We start from the raw sequence: 18,957 nt of genomic DNA on the forward strand, positions 1-18,957 counted from the left end.
GCTGTGAAAAATCTACAATCATAGCTGTTTTCAGCTCGACCGGCCGTCTCATGCGCTGGCTGACAACATGGCCCAGATAACTTGGAAGCAGCCAAACCTACATTTTTCCGCCTCCATCATTAAGCCTGCTTCCTTCAACCATGAGAACACCTGCTTGAGGTGCGATAGGTGCTGTTTCCACATGTCAGAAAAAATTGTGACATCATCAAGATATGGCAATGCGAACTTCTGCAAGTCTTTTAGGACAAGATCCATCAACCTAGAGAAGCTAAACAGTGCATTCTTCAGCCCGAAGCTAAGAACAAGAGGGTGAAAAGTGCCAACAGGTGAGATAAATGTGGCATAGTGGCTGGCACTTTCTGAAAGGGGAACTTGCCAGTCCGCCTGAGATCTAGAGTTGAAATGTATTTAGCAGTGTTGACTCTTTTGATTCGTTCCTCAATGTTGGGTATCAGGTACAACTGATCTCTGGTGATGGCATTTAACTTCCTGTAGTCAACACACGGACAAGGGTCTGTGTGTACAAGGGTAACAGGGGGTTTCCACAAGTATTAGCGGTGACATGTAGTCACTCTCAGTGCGATCAATAACTCCCAACTCTAGTATGCGCTGTATCTCTGCCTCCATAATTTCTTTCTTTCATGGAGACACCTTGAAGGCTTTGATCTTACAGGTTCGGTTGATGTGAGCTCTATTTCATGCATTATTAGTTCGGTTCTACCTGGCTGATTGTTGAATCCGTCGAGATATTTCCCTAGCAGCTCCTTTAGCACATCTAGCTGCTCAGGTTTAAGAGCGTCCATGCTTGCTGAGTGTTCTACAACTTCTTCCAGGCTGATTTCAGAGTTGGAGGTCGCCTTACACTCATTAAACTCAGTATTAATGTCATCTGGCTCTTTGATGGTAAAGTTAACAACTCTGCTCCACTCCACGTGTGGCTTCATCAAATATTCTCACCTCCTTCCTGTGACCGGGCACTTTCAGAGCATAGTTAGTATCTGAAAGTTTGTGCAACACTTTAACGGGTCCATCCCAGTGAACTTCAAGCTTGTTCTTTCTTGAAGGTCTGAGGATCATTACCTGGTCCCCAGCATTAAACGTTAGAAGCCTCGCATTCCTGTCGTAATAAAGCTTGGCGTTCTTTTGTGGCACGCCCATGTTCTTCTCAACTAATGTTTGTGTTGCACTTAGCTGTTCCAGCAGATTTAGCATGTACTCTACCATTGTTTGACTATCTCCTATTTCCTCCCACATCTCTCTCAACGTTCTGAATCGAGAACGGAGTGTCCTCTCATACACTAGTTCTGCTGGTGAAAACCATGTAGCCTCATGAGGAACTGTTCACAAAGCAAACAAAGTAGCCGAAAGACAATTCTCCCAGTCCTCCTTGTGCTCTTAACAGAGTGCTCATAAAACTCATTTAAGCACTGGATGCCACCTCTCTGCACTATTCGCATGTGTATTAACTTTACCCCACACTATTCTAAGAATGTGGAACTCAGTGAGCTGGTGAATACTGACCCTTGATCCACCTGAATTTCGGCTGGAAACCAGACTCAGGTGAATACTGTCAAAAGTGCATCTACTACCTCAGTGGAGCTGAGTTCTTTCGGAGGGATTGCCTCCAGAAACTTTGTAGCCGGACACAGCATGGTAAACAGGTACCTGTAACCCGACTTTGTCTTTGGTAGAGGCCCTATCTTGTCTATCACAATTCGTCTGAAAGGTTCTGATACTAAGGGCACTACCTTTAGTGGAGCTTTCCGTGTTTCCCCTGGTTTACCCGAGCGCTGGCAGGCGTTGCATGATCTTACAAAGTTTTCTACATCCTTGAAACAGCCAGGCCTGTAGTATTCCATAATCAATCTTTCTTTCGATTTGTTTACGCCTAGGTGGCCAGACCACCCATTTCCATGACAGAGACCCAAAAGGTCCTCCATGTACTTAGTAGGTACAACTAACTGATCCAGAATCCTGACCTTTTGGTTTTTGTAGTGCCTATATAACAAGCCTCCTTTCTCGTGCATTGTCGCATTGCGCCTTGCAATGCTTTCTTTAGCTGTTACATGTAATTTAGCTATGCTGACATCATTCTTTTGCTCAGCTGCCAGTGTCTCTCTGTCCACACTCAAGAGCCGATCACAGTTCTTTGAGACCGGTGACAGTAACGACCCTGTCTCGCTTGCAAGTGCATCAACTGGCTCTCCGTGCAGGCGTGAACTTTGACACATGCCTTGTGGTATGCTCTCGTTGAGCTGGTCAGCTGGCAAGATTTCTTCAACCACATTTTCATCCCTCAAGCCTAGCTCGGTTTCTGTTGCCGAGGCAACCTTTTTTGCTACTTCTGCTGGAGTGGCTTTGCATTTTCAGATGAAAGCGATGCGATTTGACGAGCTTGGGATCGCGTCAATGCCTGTACTATGCCCTCTCCAAGTTTCAGCTCCTTCTCATGCAGTAACTGATCTGACTGATTCAAAAAAATGTAAAGGTACTGCAGTGACAAGAATTTGGAAACTGCAGCTTCGGTCAAGAGCTCCCCGAATGGCCCTCTGATTTTGGCTTTCGTCATCGGCAGAGACACGCTGTGTTCTTCCACAACCTGTTTAATCCGTGCTACTTTTCCAGTGAAGTCATCTACCGTTACGCAAGATGGATGGACAGTGTCCATGGTGGCGGCGCTGTCTCCTAGTACCTGGCATGGTTTTCCACTAATATGCAGGTCGTGAAGATATGGGCTTAAAAGTTCCATGTTCTTGCCTCTTTTGTCCACGTAGGAGAAAACTATGCTAGGCTTCCCACAGTTCACAGTGATATGTCCGAGATTGTGACACTTACAGCAGCGGATCGGTCTAAAAGACTTGAATTCCTTTTTCTGCTCTTTTTCTATGGGTTCATCATTTGACTTCTCTTTGCTCTTTTCTGACATTCTTTTCTCTGCATCTACAGGCTCCGGTCGTTTCGTCTGCATTCTCTTTTTGAACAGAAGTTGCTTCCGCGGTCCATTTCGACCGTCCCAATTTCCATCCTTGGCACTTGGCTTTCTGCGTGTTACGTATTCTTTGGCTAATTCAGCCGCCCTTTCCACTGTGTTTACATTTCCTCTGCCTTGCACCCACAGCTTCACAGATTGTGGGATGCTTTTGTAAAACTGCTCCAGACACATGCATTCAATAATCATGTCGCTGCTCTCGTATGCTTCCGCGCATTTTAACTACTCGACTAGGTTTGCCTTTAAGCCATATGCAAACTCCGAATATCCATCACTATCCATCTTGCCTGTGCTTCGAAACGTTTGTCGAAAAGCTTCAGGTAAAGGCAATACTTTTTCAAAAGGCTAGCCTTAAACCTTCGCGTAATCATATGCATCTTGTGTACCGAGTCTGGCAATCACTTCAGCATCTTCACATGGCAACGTAGACAGCAACCGATGTCGCCATGTACTTGGAGTGAAGTTCATCTTCTTGCAAGTCCTTTCAAAATTTCCTATGAACAACCCTATGTAGTTCCCGACTTCAAATGGCTTTAACAGCCTGTCCATGCGGTATGATTCTACCTCACTTGATCATTCCAGAGCCCCTTCACTTGCTCGAGACAACTCCAAACGTTTACTTTCAAGGCCAAGTTCCATATTCCTTAACTCGTGTTCTGTTCTGTCCGTTCTTCTTTCTCTCTCTGTCCCATTTCTCTCTTTTCCTAACAAGTTCTAACCAAATTCCAATGTCCCCCTCACTGGCCTGTTTGGAAATCAGCTTTAATATTCTCAATTTCTTCATTTCCTTGTTTACCTCTAGGCCCAATTCCTCACTGACAACCAACAATTCATCTGTCTGCAGTGTCCTCAAATCCATGATTGCTGCTTTACTGCCTTGGTTCTGCTCACTAAACATAACTAGGTAAACACAACCTAGCTAACCATCAATAATCCAGCTTCCTTATTGTTCTAAAGTGAACAACCACAAAATGAAGCCTAGACAGTCAAAGCAAAAACCAAGCACTCAGTGCGGACACAGCACTATGTTGTTGCAAAGTCAATCCAACCGCTGCCACCAGTTGTAAGAGTTGGGGTCAGGCATATAAAAAGGGGTAGCTGGCCCATGCCATCATCCGATTCATTCACGCTAAGCACGTTGTTGAAGGGAGGAACTAGGAGTACTGGGTTTATTTACAATATCTACATGACTGAAGTGAAGCACCCCAAGGAGCCGAGAACGTCAGCTTAAACCCCCTCTGTCTTCCCTAGATTTCTAGGCCAGGGAAATTGTCGTCCAACCTTCATCTAATCGGAGTGTCCGAAGTCGTCAAAGGACCTGCGTTGAGGGGGAGGGTTCACACACTCACACCTGCACCTTTGTTCACTGAACACACAGAAAGTAGGGGAGCCTCTCAGACAGGGTTTGTCACGCTCGACTCAAGCTGGCGCCTCTTGGTTACTGGGATGACCGAGCAGTTAGCTGGGCCATACATCAAACGAATGTGGCGGTTACTAGGGTCCGTGAGGAAAATTCCTTAGAACACCCTTTTCCAGGAGTTTTTTTGCTCCCATAGGTCCGTGAAGGCGACAGTGAAACAACAAACAATACTTGGTCCGCCAAATGTCTTTGCCTTACCGGCGATGACCAAAACGAGAACACGGTGAAAGCAGGAGCCAACATTTCGGCAAGTGGACTTGTCTTCTTCAAGGTGTGTGGCGCCAGTAAGGCGTGTGGCACGTTACTGGTGCCACACACCTGACCAAAGGAGACACATTATTGGCTTCATAAAGCAGTTCGTTGCAGCGAGGCAGTAGAGGCTAGAAGGTCATTACCCCCGCCAGCTGATCGTAACAGCACCCAAAATTGGCACTCAGCAGTGCAACATTCCTGGCAATGAATGCCACATTGGTTCACCTGATCAGAGGGTGCCTGCAACACTAACCTGGATGATTGTGCACACAGTGAAGTGTGCACCAGTTGTTTTTGCTGTGGTGTAATGTGAATAATGACAAGCATGCAGGCCAACCAAATGCAATGTTGAGTTTTCAGCCCCATTCTTGAAAAGGCAACAGACAAATATGAAGTATAGGAAAGAAAAGGGGCAAGCACTTCCAGAAGTCTATACTGGGCACCACAACAAGCCATTGTACGTGAGGGCATACAGGAGTACCTTCCGTTCTGCTGCAAGAATGGGAGAGCAGTGCATTGTGCTTGCAGTGGAGAAGACGTAAAGACAAGAAAGAAGATGATCGGACAGGGCCAGACCTATTCCTGACATTCTTTACTGTCCATTCATTTTCTTACTTTATTTTGCATCTTTTGCACCGAAATACATATGAACCAACTAGCCCAGCGACAAGTAGTAGTAAATGCATTGTAAAGGGTCATGGATTAATCTATTGATATTTTATAAAGGTATTGATTGAACACACTGCTGCCGTTTGGTTATTGCAAAAAGCCTTGCTGTTCTTTTTCTTTTGCTCTGATAAGTTTTGTATAGCACAACTCCTAGCATTCATATTGGATGTACTGTCATTTGTTGCAATGAAGCTTTCTCGTTATGTTGCATCTTTCTATTGTAGCTATCACAGCTACACATCTTTATCTCATGCAGGAACAACAACAAGCTGAAGGACCCTGTTTGCAGAGCTTTAAGGTTTGTATGAAGCACATACAAATACAACTACATCCATGTTCTATACTACATCTTTGCTGTGCATGCCACAGTGACAATACAGCACCAATAGGTGCTCTTTATTAGGCAGTCTCTTTTGATGAACCAGCAGCGACCATATATGTTGACAGACTGTATTGTACTTATCAGTCTGCAATACGTCTGTACACCTTGTCACATGGTGCAATAGAAGAGCAGTGAGACAAATTTGGTGGCACTCTCTTTTAAAGAGGTCTTTGGCAATAATTTCATTGCCTAGTCACAATGCTTAAACAAAACAGCTTTCCTGCTGGATACAAGTGTGGATCCATCTGTGTTGCAGTGGGATGTCAAATGCAAAAGCACAGGCCCTTACAGTAAGGTTCTACGATATCCTTGCATTCCAAGTATGAAATTTACCACAAGGAGGTGGAATCTTACATGGTATGCTCATGAAATAATAAAGCTTATTCTTGAAAATTTGCTTAACCCCTTTTTTAACTTTTTTAGGCCTGCATATCTTGCGCCAATTCTTTCTAAAAAATATAATACTAGAAATGCCTATCGCATTTTTACTGGTCTTATTGAAAAAGATAGCAAAAGTAATTGTATATTATTCCTAAAAATTACAAGAAACTGCACAAATACATATGTGCAAAAATAGCAGAAAGTTCACGAGTTCATCAGCAGTTAAAGGGTTAATTGAAGATGTGCTCACATACAGAAATTATTCTTCGAAATAGCATAGCATTCTTGAGCATCAATACGCAGTTACCAAAAATTTTGTCATGTGTTATAGCCTGCTTGGAAGCTTTGAACAGGGATCTCTTTCAAAGTACTCATCAAAGCAGCCGTGGAGGAGGGGGGGAGGGGGGTTTAAGAGGGAGTGTCACACAACAACCTTAAAAGCCTAGTCATACAAAAAATAAAAAGGACGATTAATGGAAAAAGCACCCAAACACATCACCATTCACATGATGGCAAACGATTGTTTCTAGCCAGCCCGCACAGCTGTGCTGGGTTCGTCATCTACTCATCTGCTGTGTCCCTTGGAAATTGTAATGCATGGTTAATCATGTGAGCACTCTGGAGCAACTATTGCTGTTGCAATAGCGACAATGTTTCCATATGCCAAGGGAGAGAACTAGCGGCCTTAAATGAGGCAAGCAGAAAGCGAGTGTCAAGGGCTGGAGAAAGCGGCGCCAACTCCAGCAACCAGCGGCCACGAAACTTGCCATTAATCAACACAACATTGAGATATGTCTGGAAGCTCTGGAAGTTATGGAAGATGTGTCTGGAAATTCCTAGGGTTAAATGTGCAATGCACATTGTGCAAGTGAAGGAACAGAGAAAATCACATCATAGAAGGATGTCATGCTCCTCTCCTAAGATTTTTTTTTCCTTTAATGTAGTGTGCAGCTTGCATGTTTTCAAAAGTCCCAGAATGGTATCCTTTCAAGCGAGATTTCAGCAGGGCGAAAGCCAGCCTGGACAAGATCTGAGCTATCGGAAGGTTGGGGTAGTGTTACAACAGCCTGTATTGCTAGAAACTGCATTGTGTAAAGCTGATCAATGACGCACTGCACTTTCACTCATGACACATTGCTCAAACAGCCTTCAGTGAGAGTCTTCAGTAATGCATTGCTCTGCTATCTGTTTCATGCATTTTCCAATGCCGAATGGGAAGGTTCAGTTCAAGTGAGATAATAGAAGTTATAGAACTGATTGTACTGAAATTTCAGAACATTTTCAAGCTTCATCTCAGAATTTTCTTCAGTTAAACGCTGCTCTACTGTCTGAAGCTGCAAAAGCGATGCTTGTGTCTGCCTCTGTTCATCATCCATTTGTGCTTTTATGTTGCAATGTGTGAGAAATTTGGGCCAAGAAGTGTGCTAATCTACCCACTTTTCAATCTGCTTGGTTTTAACTGTGACAGCTGATGCACGGTCAACTTTTCGGCAGAATTATGTTGAAAGCTGGGTGGGCAGCAGGTTCATTTCCATTAAAAAAAATAACTATGGGATTCATTGCGCTTATCTGGGACTGAATTTCCTCTATCACAATTTAAAGAGCCACGTAGCCATATTACCATGCGCCAAGAGGAAGTAACATGCCAGATTCAGTACCACTGGCACCAGTACCTTGCAGCCTCACATCTCTGCAGTTTGGTGTGCATATTTTCGTGGCAAGCTTGAAGACAGTTTTTGCAAGCAAGTGCGCTTAAAAATAGGGATAACCAGTCTGAACAGGCTGTTGTGTGGTAAGATGAAAAAGACTTTGCCCATCTTCTGAAACAACACGGTAAGCTACCGTGTGAGCATCACTTGATGAAAGAGCAGCGGGAGTAAGTGGCTGGGTTTTAGCAAAGGCTTATATATGATTAAGGAGATGCATGATTTAGTGATGTAGGCTCTACATGGTGTGAATGCATGCAATCCAACACTGAATTTCATTAGTAAGGAAGTAGACAATGCTCTTAGACTTTCCTGCATTTCCCACAAAAAATAACAGTGTGCATCTCTCCCTTTTTATCCTTGCTAGATCGCATTGCATCTTTCCTTTAACATAGTAAACCAACCTATCCGAGCATCAAGCTCCATTGAATAAAAATAAACTTGTGGCTACTACTATAATTATTCATTGATGCTAGGCTTCAAAGCGATCTTTTCTTGTTTTCAGCATATCAGCTTTATCTTTCCTCTATCATTTTTACACCTGTTTGTTCATGCATGCAGAATTTCACCTATATCAAGAGAGCATAAGTTAAGATGCAGTCAGGCAGGCATCTGCCTATCATTGGATGTCCCATTGAAAAAAAAAGAAAAACACGAATAAGTGATAGTGCTCCTTAAAAGCTTACTTGACAAAATATGTTTCGCTTGAAGATTTTGTGCACAAGGTACATTGTTCACAATGCAGACTCCTCATGGGTGCAGAGGAATTTGCGGCCCCCATAGCCGCGACTGACACGGGACAGCCATGTTGGCACTTGGGAAGCTGTTGGCGGCATGCTGCTGAGGTTAGTGCTGGGGAGCAGAGCCACCTGCATGTCCCGCTGTCATTCTCAAACATAAAACCCTCTCATCTTATCATCATCCTCACTTTGTTAAATTTACCGACCAGCCCACCCTCCTCTTAACTACTGAGAACTTATCAGCCTTCCCTCATCCTTCACCCAGTAGCCATTCTGTGCCCTCACATTTAGGCAGATTGACATTTTCAGGATTGCTTGCTTTCTTGATGGCATCCTTATCATCAATTGTCTTCACTGCTACACTGCAAGGTGAGGATGGGTATAGCAAAATCACTGAGGGAAGACGGAGATGGTACAAGGTAAGATACCACAGGTGCATACTATTTCTCGTACAATCTGGTATGAGAGATGATACAAGGCACACTTCAGGAGAAGTTTGCACTCTTTGGGACTTGTCTTGTCGTCAGGCAGTAATCTTCATCTATCTTGCATGTATAATGTTATCTGCCCGGTGCTTTCAGGTCATGAATAGCGCCCATGTATCAGCACAACAGAGCACTGTTGACGGGAAAGTTGCGAATGCAGAATGTCAAAGAAAGGAAATGCATGCAAAATGATGCTTATAGTTTGTTGTCAAGATAAGCTCCAATACATTTTAATGCGAAGCATCTTTGACAACTTCAGGCACTTTGAGTGTATCTGTCAATCTAGCCTCCTACGCTGCGGTGGTGGCATGGCCTACCAACTTGAGCCCCATGTATAGGCCCGTGTTCGCAGTGCCGTCATGGCCACCGCATCATGTCATTTGATCTCCGTCATCTGACTCTTGCCTCTTATTCTTGGGTAATACCTGTGCTCTAGCCAAGTGGTGCACGTAAGAAGATCCGGGCATTTTGGCTGCGGAACACCAGATGGTGGGTGCCTGCATATGAACGATAATTCAAAAGCAAGTTTGTCATAATTGTTGATTTCCGATTGCTGTACAGCAACACGCTGCCTCTTCCTTCCTCCCCACACTCGCACCAGACTTTCATGGCCCTTGTATTTACCAGGCCATTTAATCAAGCCTTGAGGCCTGCTTTTTTGTGTTGCACGTGTCATTAGAGTGAATCATACAACTTAAAGACATGGCACAAAAACTAGCAAATGCTTGAATCTGCATCTGCAGTCTAATATTGGAAATCAAAAGTTGTGCAAGTTCCAGACACTGTTCAACAGGCCTTGTCATGTTTCTGCACTTGCACATTTTGCTTCTTTCTCCTGTGCAGGGCATGCCTGCACCATTTCTGATAGGCTATGGGTTGCAAGCCCTGCTGTCGCTAGCATCACCTCATCTGCGTCGCAGACCTTGGCGGATACTTGGCCGGTGGGCACCCCTCGCACAGGGGGCATTTCTCGCCAGTGCAGTTGGGCTGTTCCGGGTGGGTCTCTCCAACCCGCTTGCTTTTCGATGCTTCACACATTGTCCCTTCACTGTAGTAAATGAATTTGCAATGTTGTAGGGGTGTGCAAATATTCAAAACTTTCTAATAATGAATTTAATATTGTCCTATTCAATTCAGTCCGAAAATCGAATAATCACTATTTGCAATTTCTAATACTTTTCTAATAGTTTTCATACATTTCACATAGTCAACCATGTGCTATCAAACATAAAACTGAAACAAAAGTGCAATAACTTTCATCCCAATGGCCATAGCTGACGTACATAAGTGGAAAAAGAGATACATTATTTTGCATTTTGGGTCTTATGAGCTAATCTGCGCAGGAAGTTGGAGGTGCATTATGCCAGACTGCTAGCCTTTGAACGTTCACCGCCATGTTATTTGCACGAAGTACGATGGTTACCCATTGTACAAAAAACTTGTGTACTCTAGGAATTCATCAATAGAAAACTATGCATCTCAACCAGTATGTCTAAAAATATGCACACGCTAGTGACAGAAAGAATACTGATAACTAGAGGCATTAGCTGAGCAAGAGGCTTGGCAAGGAAGTGCAGGTTTAATGTGTGGTAAGGAAAAGGAAAACAACGTGCACTTGCACTTGCACACAAACTTGTAAATATGAACAACAGCGAGCATAATGAAATGAACAAAGTGGAAAGTGAAGCTACAAGGCACCAGCAAAACAAAATATTATCTATCTCTGCCCCATGGTGGTAGCAATATACATCCTGTTTGACAATATAGAAGAAAGCCGTGATTGATAAAATTGTAGAATGAGCCTGAATTCGTAAACCTTACGGATAACTTGGAAGAATTGGCAAGTATGTAACAGTGAAAAGGCCTATTCATTATTTGAAAACCATTCAAAAGTATTCCGTATTTGATTTGATTAGACTCTGGCACAGTTGTATTTGTGTTTGAGTTGATTTCAAGCATTACTAATTCCTGCACCCATATGGTATTGTGTTACATTCCAAGTCTGTTTACTTACTTTTTGTTCCTTTCAAAACTTTTTTTCACTGTGCACTTGTATGAGCAGATGATGTGGAATACAGTAGCATGCTATTCTTGGAATACAGTTATTAAACAACTTCACCTTAATGAGGACTTCTTATACGAGCCAAAAGACATCTGTTGTATGCTTGACACCACTGTGTAAAAGGAACTGTTCAAAAATGAAAGAAACAGAAAATGGACCCTCAGAAATATTACATGGTTAGAATGGAATAAAGCACCATGCTTGCTTGAATATAATAAGACCATCTCTACAATGTTAGACAGACTTTTCTTGAGGTATGAGAAACAAAGGTGCATTATGAAATTATAATGCAACCAACTGTTGCATATGTCAAAGAGAGCCATACACTTGGGAAAACAGAAGAAATGCAAACAGATATTTATAAAAGGGTTCCTGTAGCTTTTAATGATATTGACCCCTCTGCTTAATTTCTCACTACCTGCAACTGGCAAGACCTGCCAACCTTACCCTGCTCCTGTCGTAGGGCCGTGCTGCATGCCTTGGACACAAAGTGGTGCACTCACAGAATATTGAATGATGCATGGGTTGACTTTATTCTATTGTTCAGCTTGGCTCGTGGCACAGCTGTGTGCTACACTATGTGATGCGTGCCATACTGCATGTCAATCTTTTACCCAAGAAAAGCCTAGTGTCCAGCTCAGTCTGACCCTCTGGTGTTAATGAACTAGCTTTTAATTTTTTTTAGAAAGCATTAATATTACCTGCACAAACAGTCTCATTTATTTAAGCCCTATGGCTCCCTGTGGACAGATCTGGTGGCAAAGAACTGTGATGATGGCCGCTATGCAGGCCACAGCACTGACAATGAGGCAAGAAAAAGCAAGCATAAAGCTTAAAGTTACAGGCACCAGTGTTAGGGAAGATGGAAAATAAGACATTAATTAAAAGCTACAATATAGGGAAGAAAGAAGTTAATTGGAAAATATTTTACGATAACTGGAGAGGCACTGCACTTCTTTCTAAGGCTAAGGCAGGCTGTCTAAGGATGTAAATTTATAAAAGGAAGTTCAACCCTTTACTCCACAATTTTTTGTTTCCTCAAAATATTTTTCATGGAGTTCTAGGGAAGGATAACAGTACCTGTACTCCCGTGGAAACTAACTTCAGCGAATTCCTGTGGTTTAAATTTGCAGAAGAAGGGTATGTTGCATATTTGCAACAACATGCATATAAAGAAGTTGAAGGTGAAAGATAGACTTAGTGCGATTCATACTCAGATGTTTATTTGCACGTCGCAATCATTGGTGCACCTATGATTTAGTGTAGAACAAAAAGAAGCAATTGTACTTGCTTGTGTACCACGGGTGATTCCCACACTTCGTGCACTACATCATGCAGATTCCCGTGCAGCCAGGAAACAATTCAGCGCTTTCACATTAATGCCAAAATTTAGAACATAGAAGCACAGACATAAGGCTGTGCCCATGACGACGTGACATAGCAGCGTGCGGATGCACCGCATCCTTCTGGAAGAAAGACAGACCAGAAAACATTTTGCACACATATTGAATCGAAACAGATTTACGCTTGGGGTTGTCATCACTCCTGGAAAGGTCGCTGTGTTCATTATCAGGAGGAATTGCTCGGCCATAAAAGCATTTGGGAGCCATTTCACTTTTCTGAAGAAAATAAACCATGTACAGTACACGTTGTTCCATTTGCGCAACATAGCAGCGTTCCGTCGTCAGGAACAAACTATTCTGAGATGGCAATGTTTTCATGAGTCAGGAGGATGTGGAGCTAAGCGTAAGAATGTTTTTGGGGCTTTGTCTTATGGAGAGATACATTTACAGTTGGCAAAACTTATCCGTATCACTGCTCGTGGGCATGCGCAGCCTCCGCCACGTTTCTTTTCGTAGAAGATGCGAAGGATGAGCACAGATGGCAGCACAAGGCGGCTCGCTTTTTAGACAAATGTTGTGGAAATGCAACAAGGTGCAGTAAAGGGTTAAAGAAGATGGCCTGTGCATAGCGTGCGAAAATTCCGCGAAAATGAATAGCACACATATCTTGTCAGAACATCAAAATATAGATTTAAATGTGCTTAAAAATGTGGTCACTCTCCATGAAGCCAAAGGATTTTAAGATAGTAATGAAGGGCCAAATATATTCGTGCAGTAAACAGAAGCAAGAGACGTTTGGAATATTAGTGGGCATAGTTAGGGAAGGACCAGAGTGATGTTGAAGAAAAGTCTGTGCTTAGCTGCAGGATGATGTAATCAAGTACTTATTACAGACAACAAGGAATGGATAATCTAAAAAAATATTTAATGACATCAACGCTGCATGTGAACTTAAATAGTATTCTGGAGTGTTTTGACACATGCCAACACCCAATTTCATAAGGGAATTCATTCATAATAATCATCATCCTGGCCCCTTGCACCACTAAGAACAACCCATCATCAGACCTGCTGGTGCACCATCCACGAGCCCCTCAACTATCTTGCTTCCAGAGAAGCTGATCCAGCATTCTCAACCAGGAAAAAGGGTGCGAGCATTTTCCACTCCTGCATAGTGTCAAAAGCTAATGAAACACGGAGCAAAAGTAACCAGAAAGTCTGCTATGCTGAGACAACAGTAGAGTCAAAGTGAGCTTTTCTTCTTCTTTGAGTGATAACCAAGGAATTCCTTTTTAGCAGCTTTATGGAGTGACTGCTTCTCCACATGGAACATGCATCTTAGCAGCTAACTTTATTGCCCAGCAAAGCTCACAGTAATTTTAGCATTGCTTGACTCACAGGAGCTTTAACATACAACTATGGTGCATAGTGCTAGTTTGCTAATCACATAATAAGCGAGTTTTGCGCCAAAGCCACACACACAAGAAAGGAGACAACACGGGCGCTTACTTCATCTGTTTAGTGAATGTAAAAGCATCCTACATATATAGCCCTCCCAGACCCCCGAGTGCATGTGCATGCGTACAAGGCACACCCCCCCCCCCCCAAGTGGATTCAAGTAAAAAAGACGTTATTGAGTAAGCATGAAAAAAATTTCTGCTCAGCCTCGTACAGGAAAACAGATGTGTCACGGACAAAATTCGGACAGCTATTCTAATGTAAAAAACTTCCAAGGTTTCACGTGCTGTTTGCTGCCTGCCTCTACCCAAAATCCTCACATCTCAGAACCGTGGAATGCAATTAGTGCAAGCCCTGTAGTGTTCTACTAGCTGTTCACCATCATTATTTTCTATATCTTTTGCATGTCTCCTAAGTCGGTCATACATGCAACTCATGCGATTCACGCCTGTCCAATGTAGGTTTTTCCGCAGGGCAGGGGAATTTCATTAACGGCGTTTGTGAAACGTTGGGCATGCCTTTTCTGACAGCCAACCTTCTGGCCTTCGCAAAATATGCGCCGGCTAAGCTTAAAGACTATTAACATTAAAGACTATTGTAAACTTTGTGCAGTTGCTTCCATAGTTTTGAATCCTTGTCACATGCTTTTAAATTCACTTCTCACTGCAGAGTTGAGGTGCCATATAAGTGCGCCACAATGGACTGACTGTACAGGAAGGAGCCCCGGCCAAATTTAACACAAAGCTGGTGTACAGCATTCTAGTAGAGAGGACTGATGCCATGACTTGCTTATATTTTTAAAGTAACAGATACAAATACGGAATAAACATGCCTTTTATAAAAATGGAATGAAACAAGATAGCATTGCACGTCAGCCAGGTCAACAAAATCATGACTATATCAACCGACCACCTGTGTGTATGTGACATGTCTCACAGCACTTCATCATCCATCATTTCCAGCATCATCACCACCAACAATCTCCACATCATCTGTGTATTGTGAATAAATTAGAGCTCAGAATCTGTGCCGAATGCTGCGTTAGTAACCTATAAGGTGTGGCCTACAAAATAGCTAAAACTAAATCTAAAATTAGCATTAGCATTTTTTCAGGGTGTGTCAAGGTTGCTTTCTTCACTTGTTCCACATTACTAAGCTTTCTTTAGTCTTCTGTCTTCACAGTTACTAAACTGGGCGTTTCTACAAATGACAAAATGTGCTTGCAAAAGAGAGGCAATCAAGAAGGGGGAGTGGACCGCACAAGCGAGGCTACGTTTATGTGCACAATATTCCTGCATCTCATCTTTCGCTTTCGTGCTTACAGACATATCTGATAATTTCCATCATGTGTGTGTCTGTTCCGTGATATCTGTTTCAGAGCTGCCGCTGCCTCCTGCGCCACTACTGTGGCTACGAGTCCCCCTGGCAGGCGTTTGCCAGCGGTCTTGTGGCTGGGCTCAGCATGGCTGCCAGCCCCAATACGACCCTCGCACTCTACCTCACCTGGAAGCTGATCGAGGTCAGAGTGCAAAGGACGAGTGCGGCCAAGCCTGGCCACTCTAGCTGTCTCATACAGGGCGTATCGCAGCTAGAAGAAACTAGACGACCTTCTCACTATTATCATACTTGCCATTACTTGACAAACTGAGGAGGCTATGCAGTGTTCAGTTTGCTCAGAATGCACTGCTTCAAAGGAGGGGACAACCGCTTTATTTTTTCTTTCAGGGCTAGACAACACTAACTTTTCAACACAAGAAAGGGCAGCTTCTGCTCAAGTCACATCAGGCAGCTGTACCAACTCACCAAATTTCAATTTTGCTTCAAGGCTGTACACAAGACCTTTCATTGTTGTAGATGCAGTGCCATCTACACTTTCCTATAATTTGCATGAATTTGTTTTCTTAAAATCTAGTCTGCCTCCGAAGCTACGTGTTTATTGTTTTAAATTATACAAGCAGTTGCAAAGTTACAGAAAGGTTGAAAATAACCGATACCTTTGGTGAATTGCATGGTCAAAACTTGCCAAAATGAATTCAACAATATTTCAGCTGCAACAGATGTCCGCTTGCTGGCCCATGGCAGCTAGTGTAGAAAAGCCTCACAACAGCAAACAAAATTTTATTCACTGTGCCATTTCAGTTAAGTTGAAAACTGAATGTTTGCTTAGACTAAACTGTGAAACCATGCTTGTTTGGCTAAAACTACAACCAAACCATGAACGGTACCTTTAAAGGGCCCCTCACAAGGTGGACGAGTGCCATGCAGCAAAAATGCAAGGGAAAAAAAATGAGAAAAGGCGGGGCTAGTGACATATGCATCGTTAGCCTCCAGCTTCGGTATAAGAGAATGTAGGGAAGGAATTTTGCTTGTGGAGGCTAAACGGGGCAAGTGGAGAGAGTATCTGTGTTAGTGGCGACTCTCGCCTCCGGAAATGATAGGTTTGTGGCACTGAAATATTTCTATCTCGGCTATTACTGAACCAATTTGAAAAATTCTTCCGGTAGAAACCTCCCTAGAGGGTATGTAACAACTTCTACTGTATAGCTAAAATTTGCCACGTGGCCTGGTGAGGAACCTTTTAATCATAAAGTGAGAATATCTTCCCTGTCATCAACATGGTACTTTTAGACTAGTTCTGTACCTGCAATATCCTGCTGAACCTGAAAATCGTTTCATACTCACGCAGTGTTACAATTTTACTGCCTGCCTGATACAGTGCTAAGGGGCATAGCTCAGCTTCTTAGAAATTGTTCGGACAGAACCTCATCACTGCGCTATTTAGTGCAACCTTTGTAAACCTCAGCATGTAATGCATCCTTTCTAATGCACTGGCCAAGCTGCTTGCTTTGAGCTGGCATGCTAATGTTTAGTGGGACTCCCTTTGAGAGACAGCTGTTGTAATTCTGCCAAGATGTGCAGTACTTGCTCAACAGACTCGTTTGCATGCATTGCAAAGCAGACTGCCATCATCTGCACAAAATTTTGTGAGTGGTGCCACAACCAATGAGCAAATTGTTTGAAAATTATATACTATGCTCATGGAGCAGTCACTTGTTCAGTCTGGGTGGGCTGGTAGATGTTAAACAGCACCAAACCACAACAGAGAAGAAAGACTCGGCAAGTGCTGACTCGCAGGATTTGTTTAGGAAAAACAGTAACTTCCTCCAGAGGAAAGCATTATTTTGAAAATGCGCGTGTGACCAAACAAGGTGACGAAAGCTGTAAGGTGACGATGATGATTGCCATAGAGTTTCTCACTACATTACCTAGAGGGAAATCTGGTGCTGCTGCGCTGTGGTATGCATGGGAATGCCGGTATATTGTGACTTCGGATCGGCATCGTTCTCGGAGAGACAGGACACCTTGAAGACGCGCTTGGCAAGCACCGTTCCGTCTGCCACGATTCAGTTTCTACTAAAACATCATGTAAAAAGCTGTTTTAGCTTTATTATTACACAAAAACATGTTTTGTTTAAATATGAGAACTTGTTATTGCGTGTACGACTATATGTTACGTAAAAAGTATAAGCGGACCGCTAAAGTTGGAGGACAGACGACAAGGTTTGCGCTCGCTCTGAAACAGTTTGTTGTCTGTTCTTGCTTTTCTTCTCTTGGTCATGCATTGTAGGTGAGTAAAGGCGTAATATGCGTGAATGGAAACATTTTATGAAGATTTTACTTTGAGAATGCGTTATTTGTGTAGCCATATCCACGTTTTAGATGAAGCCTCTTACAACACCAGCCAACGCGAGCTCCCAGATACATATACCGTCATTCCCATGCCGGCACGGTGCCCCCTTAAGAAACTCCCATAGATGGTGGCGCCAGATTTCCCTCTAGGTGTTATAGTGAGAAACTCTATGATGATTGCGTACATGTGAAAGCAATGAAGTCCACATTTAGCACTCGCTCAATAATCCAGGATATCATGCGTACCGTGCACTGGATGCAAACATTCCTACTGGAAGAAAGAAAGGACCTACCAGCACTGGAAAGATTGGCCAGCACCACTCACAGCCTGGCACTGGATGTAAAACATGCTTTAACCTGCGGGCATATGTTGCACATGATCTTAGGCACAGTCAACTAGGTGGCCGATAAACATCGGTGCCCTACCTCAAGGCACAAAGCTCCCAGAGTGAAGACCCCATGTATGCAATGAGCTGTAAAGCTTTTCGACGCTCCTACTGGTGGTTCTTAGCGATGTAGCTGTTCAGTGTAGTGGTCAGAATATTCTCCTATGTGCCTTTGCTGGTCAGACATACCATGAAGAAACGTATGTCATAATCTGGCTGTTCAAGTTGTATAAATGGATGACATTCATTGTAACACTTGCTGGAAGCACTACCAAGCAACATTTCAGTAAAATCACAGCCATTATGTGACATCAATTCCCATGCCTGCTTTTTCTAGGTGCTGTACTGCCAAGCAGCAAGAAAAGGCTATGCACCCACATTAACATGGGGCTCTGAACTACTGTTTGCCCTTGGATGTGGCGTCATGATGTTCTGTGTAAGTTAAAGCCTTGGGGTTGCAAACCATTGTCTACATCACATGTACAATGGCATCCAATGTGAGCTGCAACATGGTGCCCTCAGTCGAAGGAGTCCCAAGACTGCACGGTGGTGCCAACTTTACAAAATTGGAAAACTACACACTGTTCCAATTACTGCCATTTATTGTATCAATTTTTTTGTATGTCAGCACTGCCGTGCAGTCTTTGAGCCCATTTGACCATGGCTATTGTGTTGAAGGCCATATTGAACACAACTGTACATCACAGTACAGATTATATTATTAAATCGGCTGGAAATATACAGTGTGGTTTTTAAGATTACTAGTAGAGCTGGTAACTCCTAAAATAGGCGCTCTAAATCTGCAGGAAAATGCATCATTGTTCCAGTAATATGTTTCTGCACTGTGGAAAAATGAAGTGTGGAAAACTGTTAACTGAAACAGCAATTCATTTCAGAGTACACTTCGACAACATATTTCACGAAACGGGTGCTAGGCACAAAGTTTGGAGCAAAAGGCTGTGCTTTGAGTACTAACTGACATGAATTGCATTTA

At 43.1% G+C, this 18,957-nt stretch overlaps 1 protein-coding gene across 2 annotated transcripts in view; it reads left to right on the forward strand.

Moving 5' to 3' along the window:
* The window catches only part of LOC142585883 (transmembrane protein 135-like), a 33,894-nt gene that overhangs the window by 12,455 nt on the left and 2,482 nt on the right, over window positions 1-18,957 (forward strand). For both annotated transcript variants that reach the window (XM_075696963.1, XM_075696964.1), the window contains exons 7-11: window positions 5,587-5,628; window positions 8,545-8,644; window positions 9,868-10,020; window positions 15,266-15,406; window positions 18,301-18,399. In XM_075696963.1, the coding sequence (XP_075553078.1) occupies window positions 5,587-5,628; window positions 8,545-8,644; window positions 9,868-10,020; window positions 15,266-15,406; window positions 18,301-18,399 (535 nt within the window). The remainder of the gene's footprint in view (window positions 1-5,586; window positions 5,629-8,544; window positions 8,645-9,867; window positions 10,021-15,265; window positions 15,407-18,300; window positions 18,400-18,957) is intronic.

The sequence above is a fragment of the Dermacentor variabilis genome, chromosome 6 (genome assembly GCF_050947875.1).
Source record: "Dermacentor variabilis isolate Ectoservices chromosome 6, ASM5094787v1, whole genome shotgun sequence".
NCBI classification, from domain to species: Eukaryota; Metazoa; Arthropoda; class Arachnida; order Ixodida; family Ixodidae; genus Dermacentor; species Dermacentor variabilis.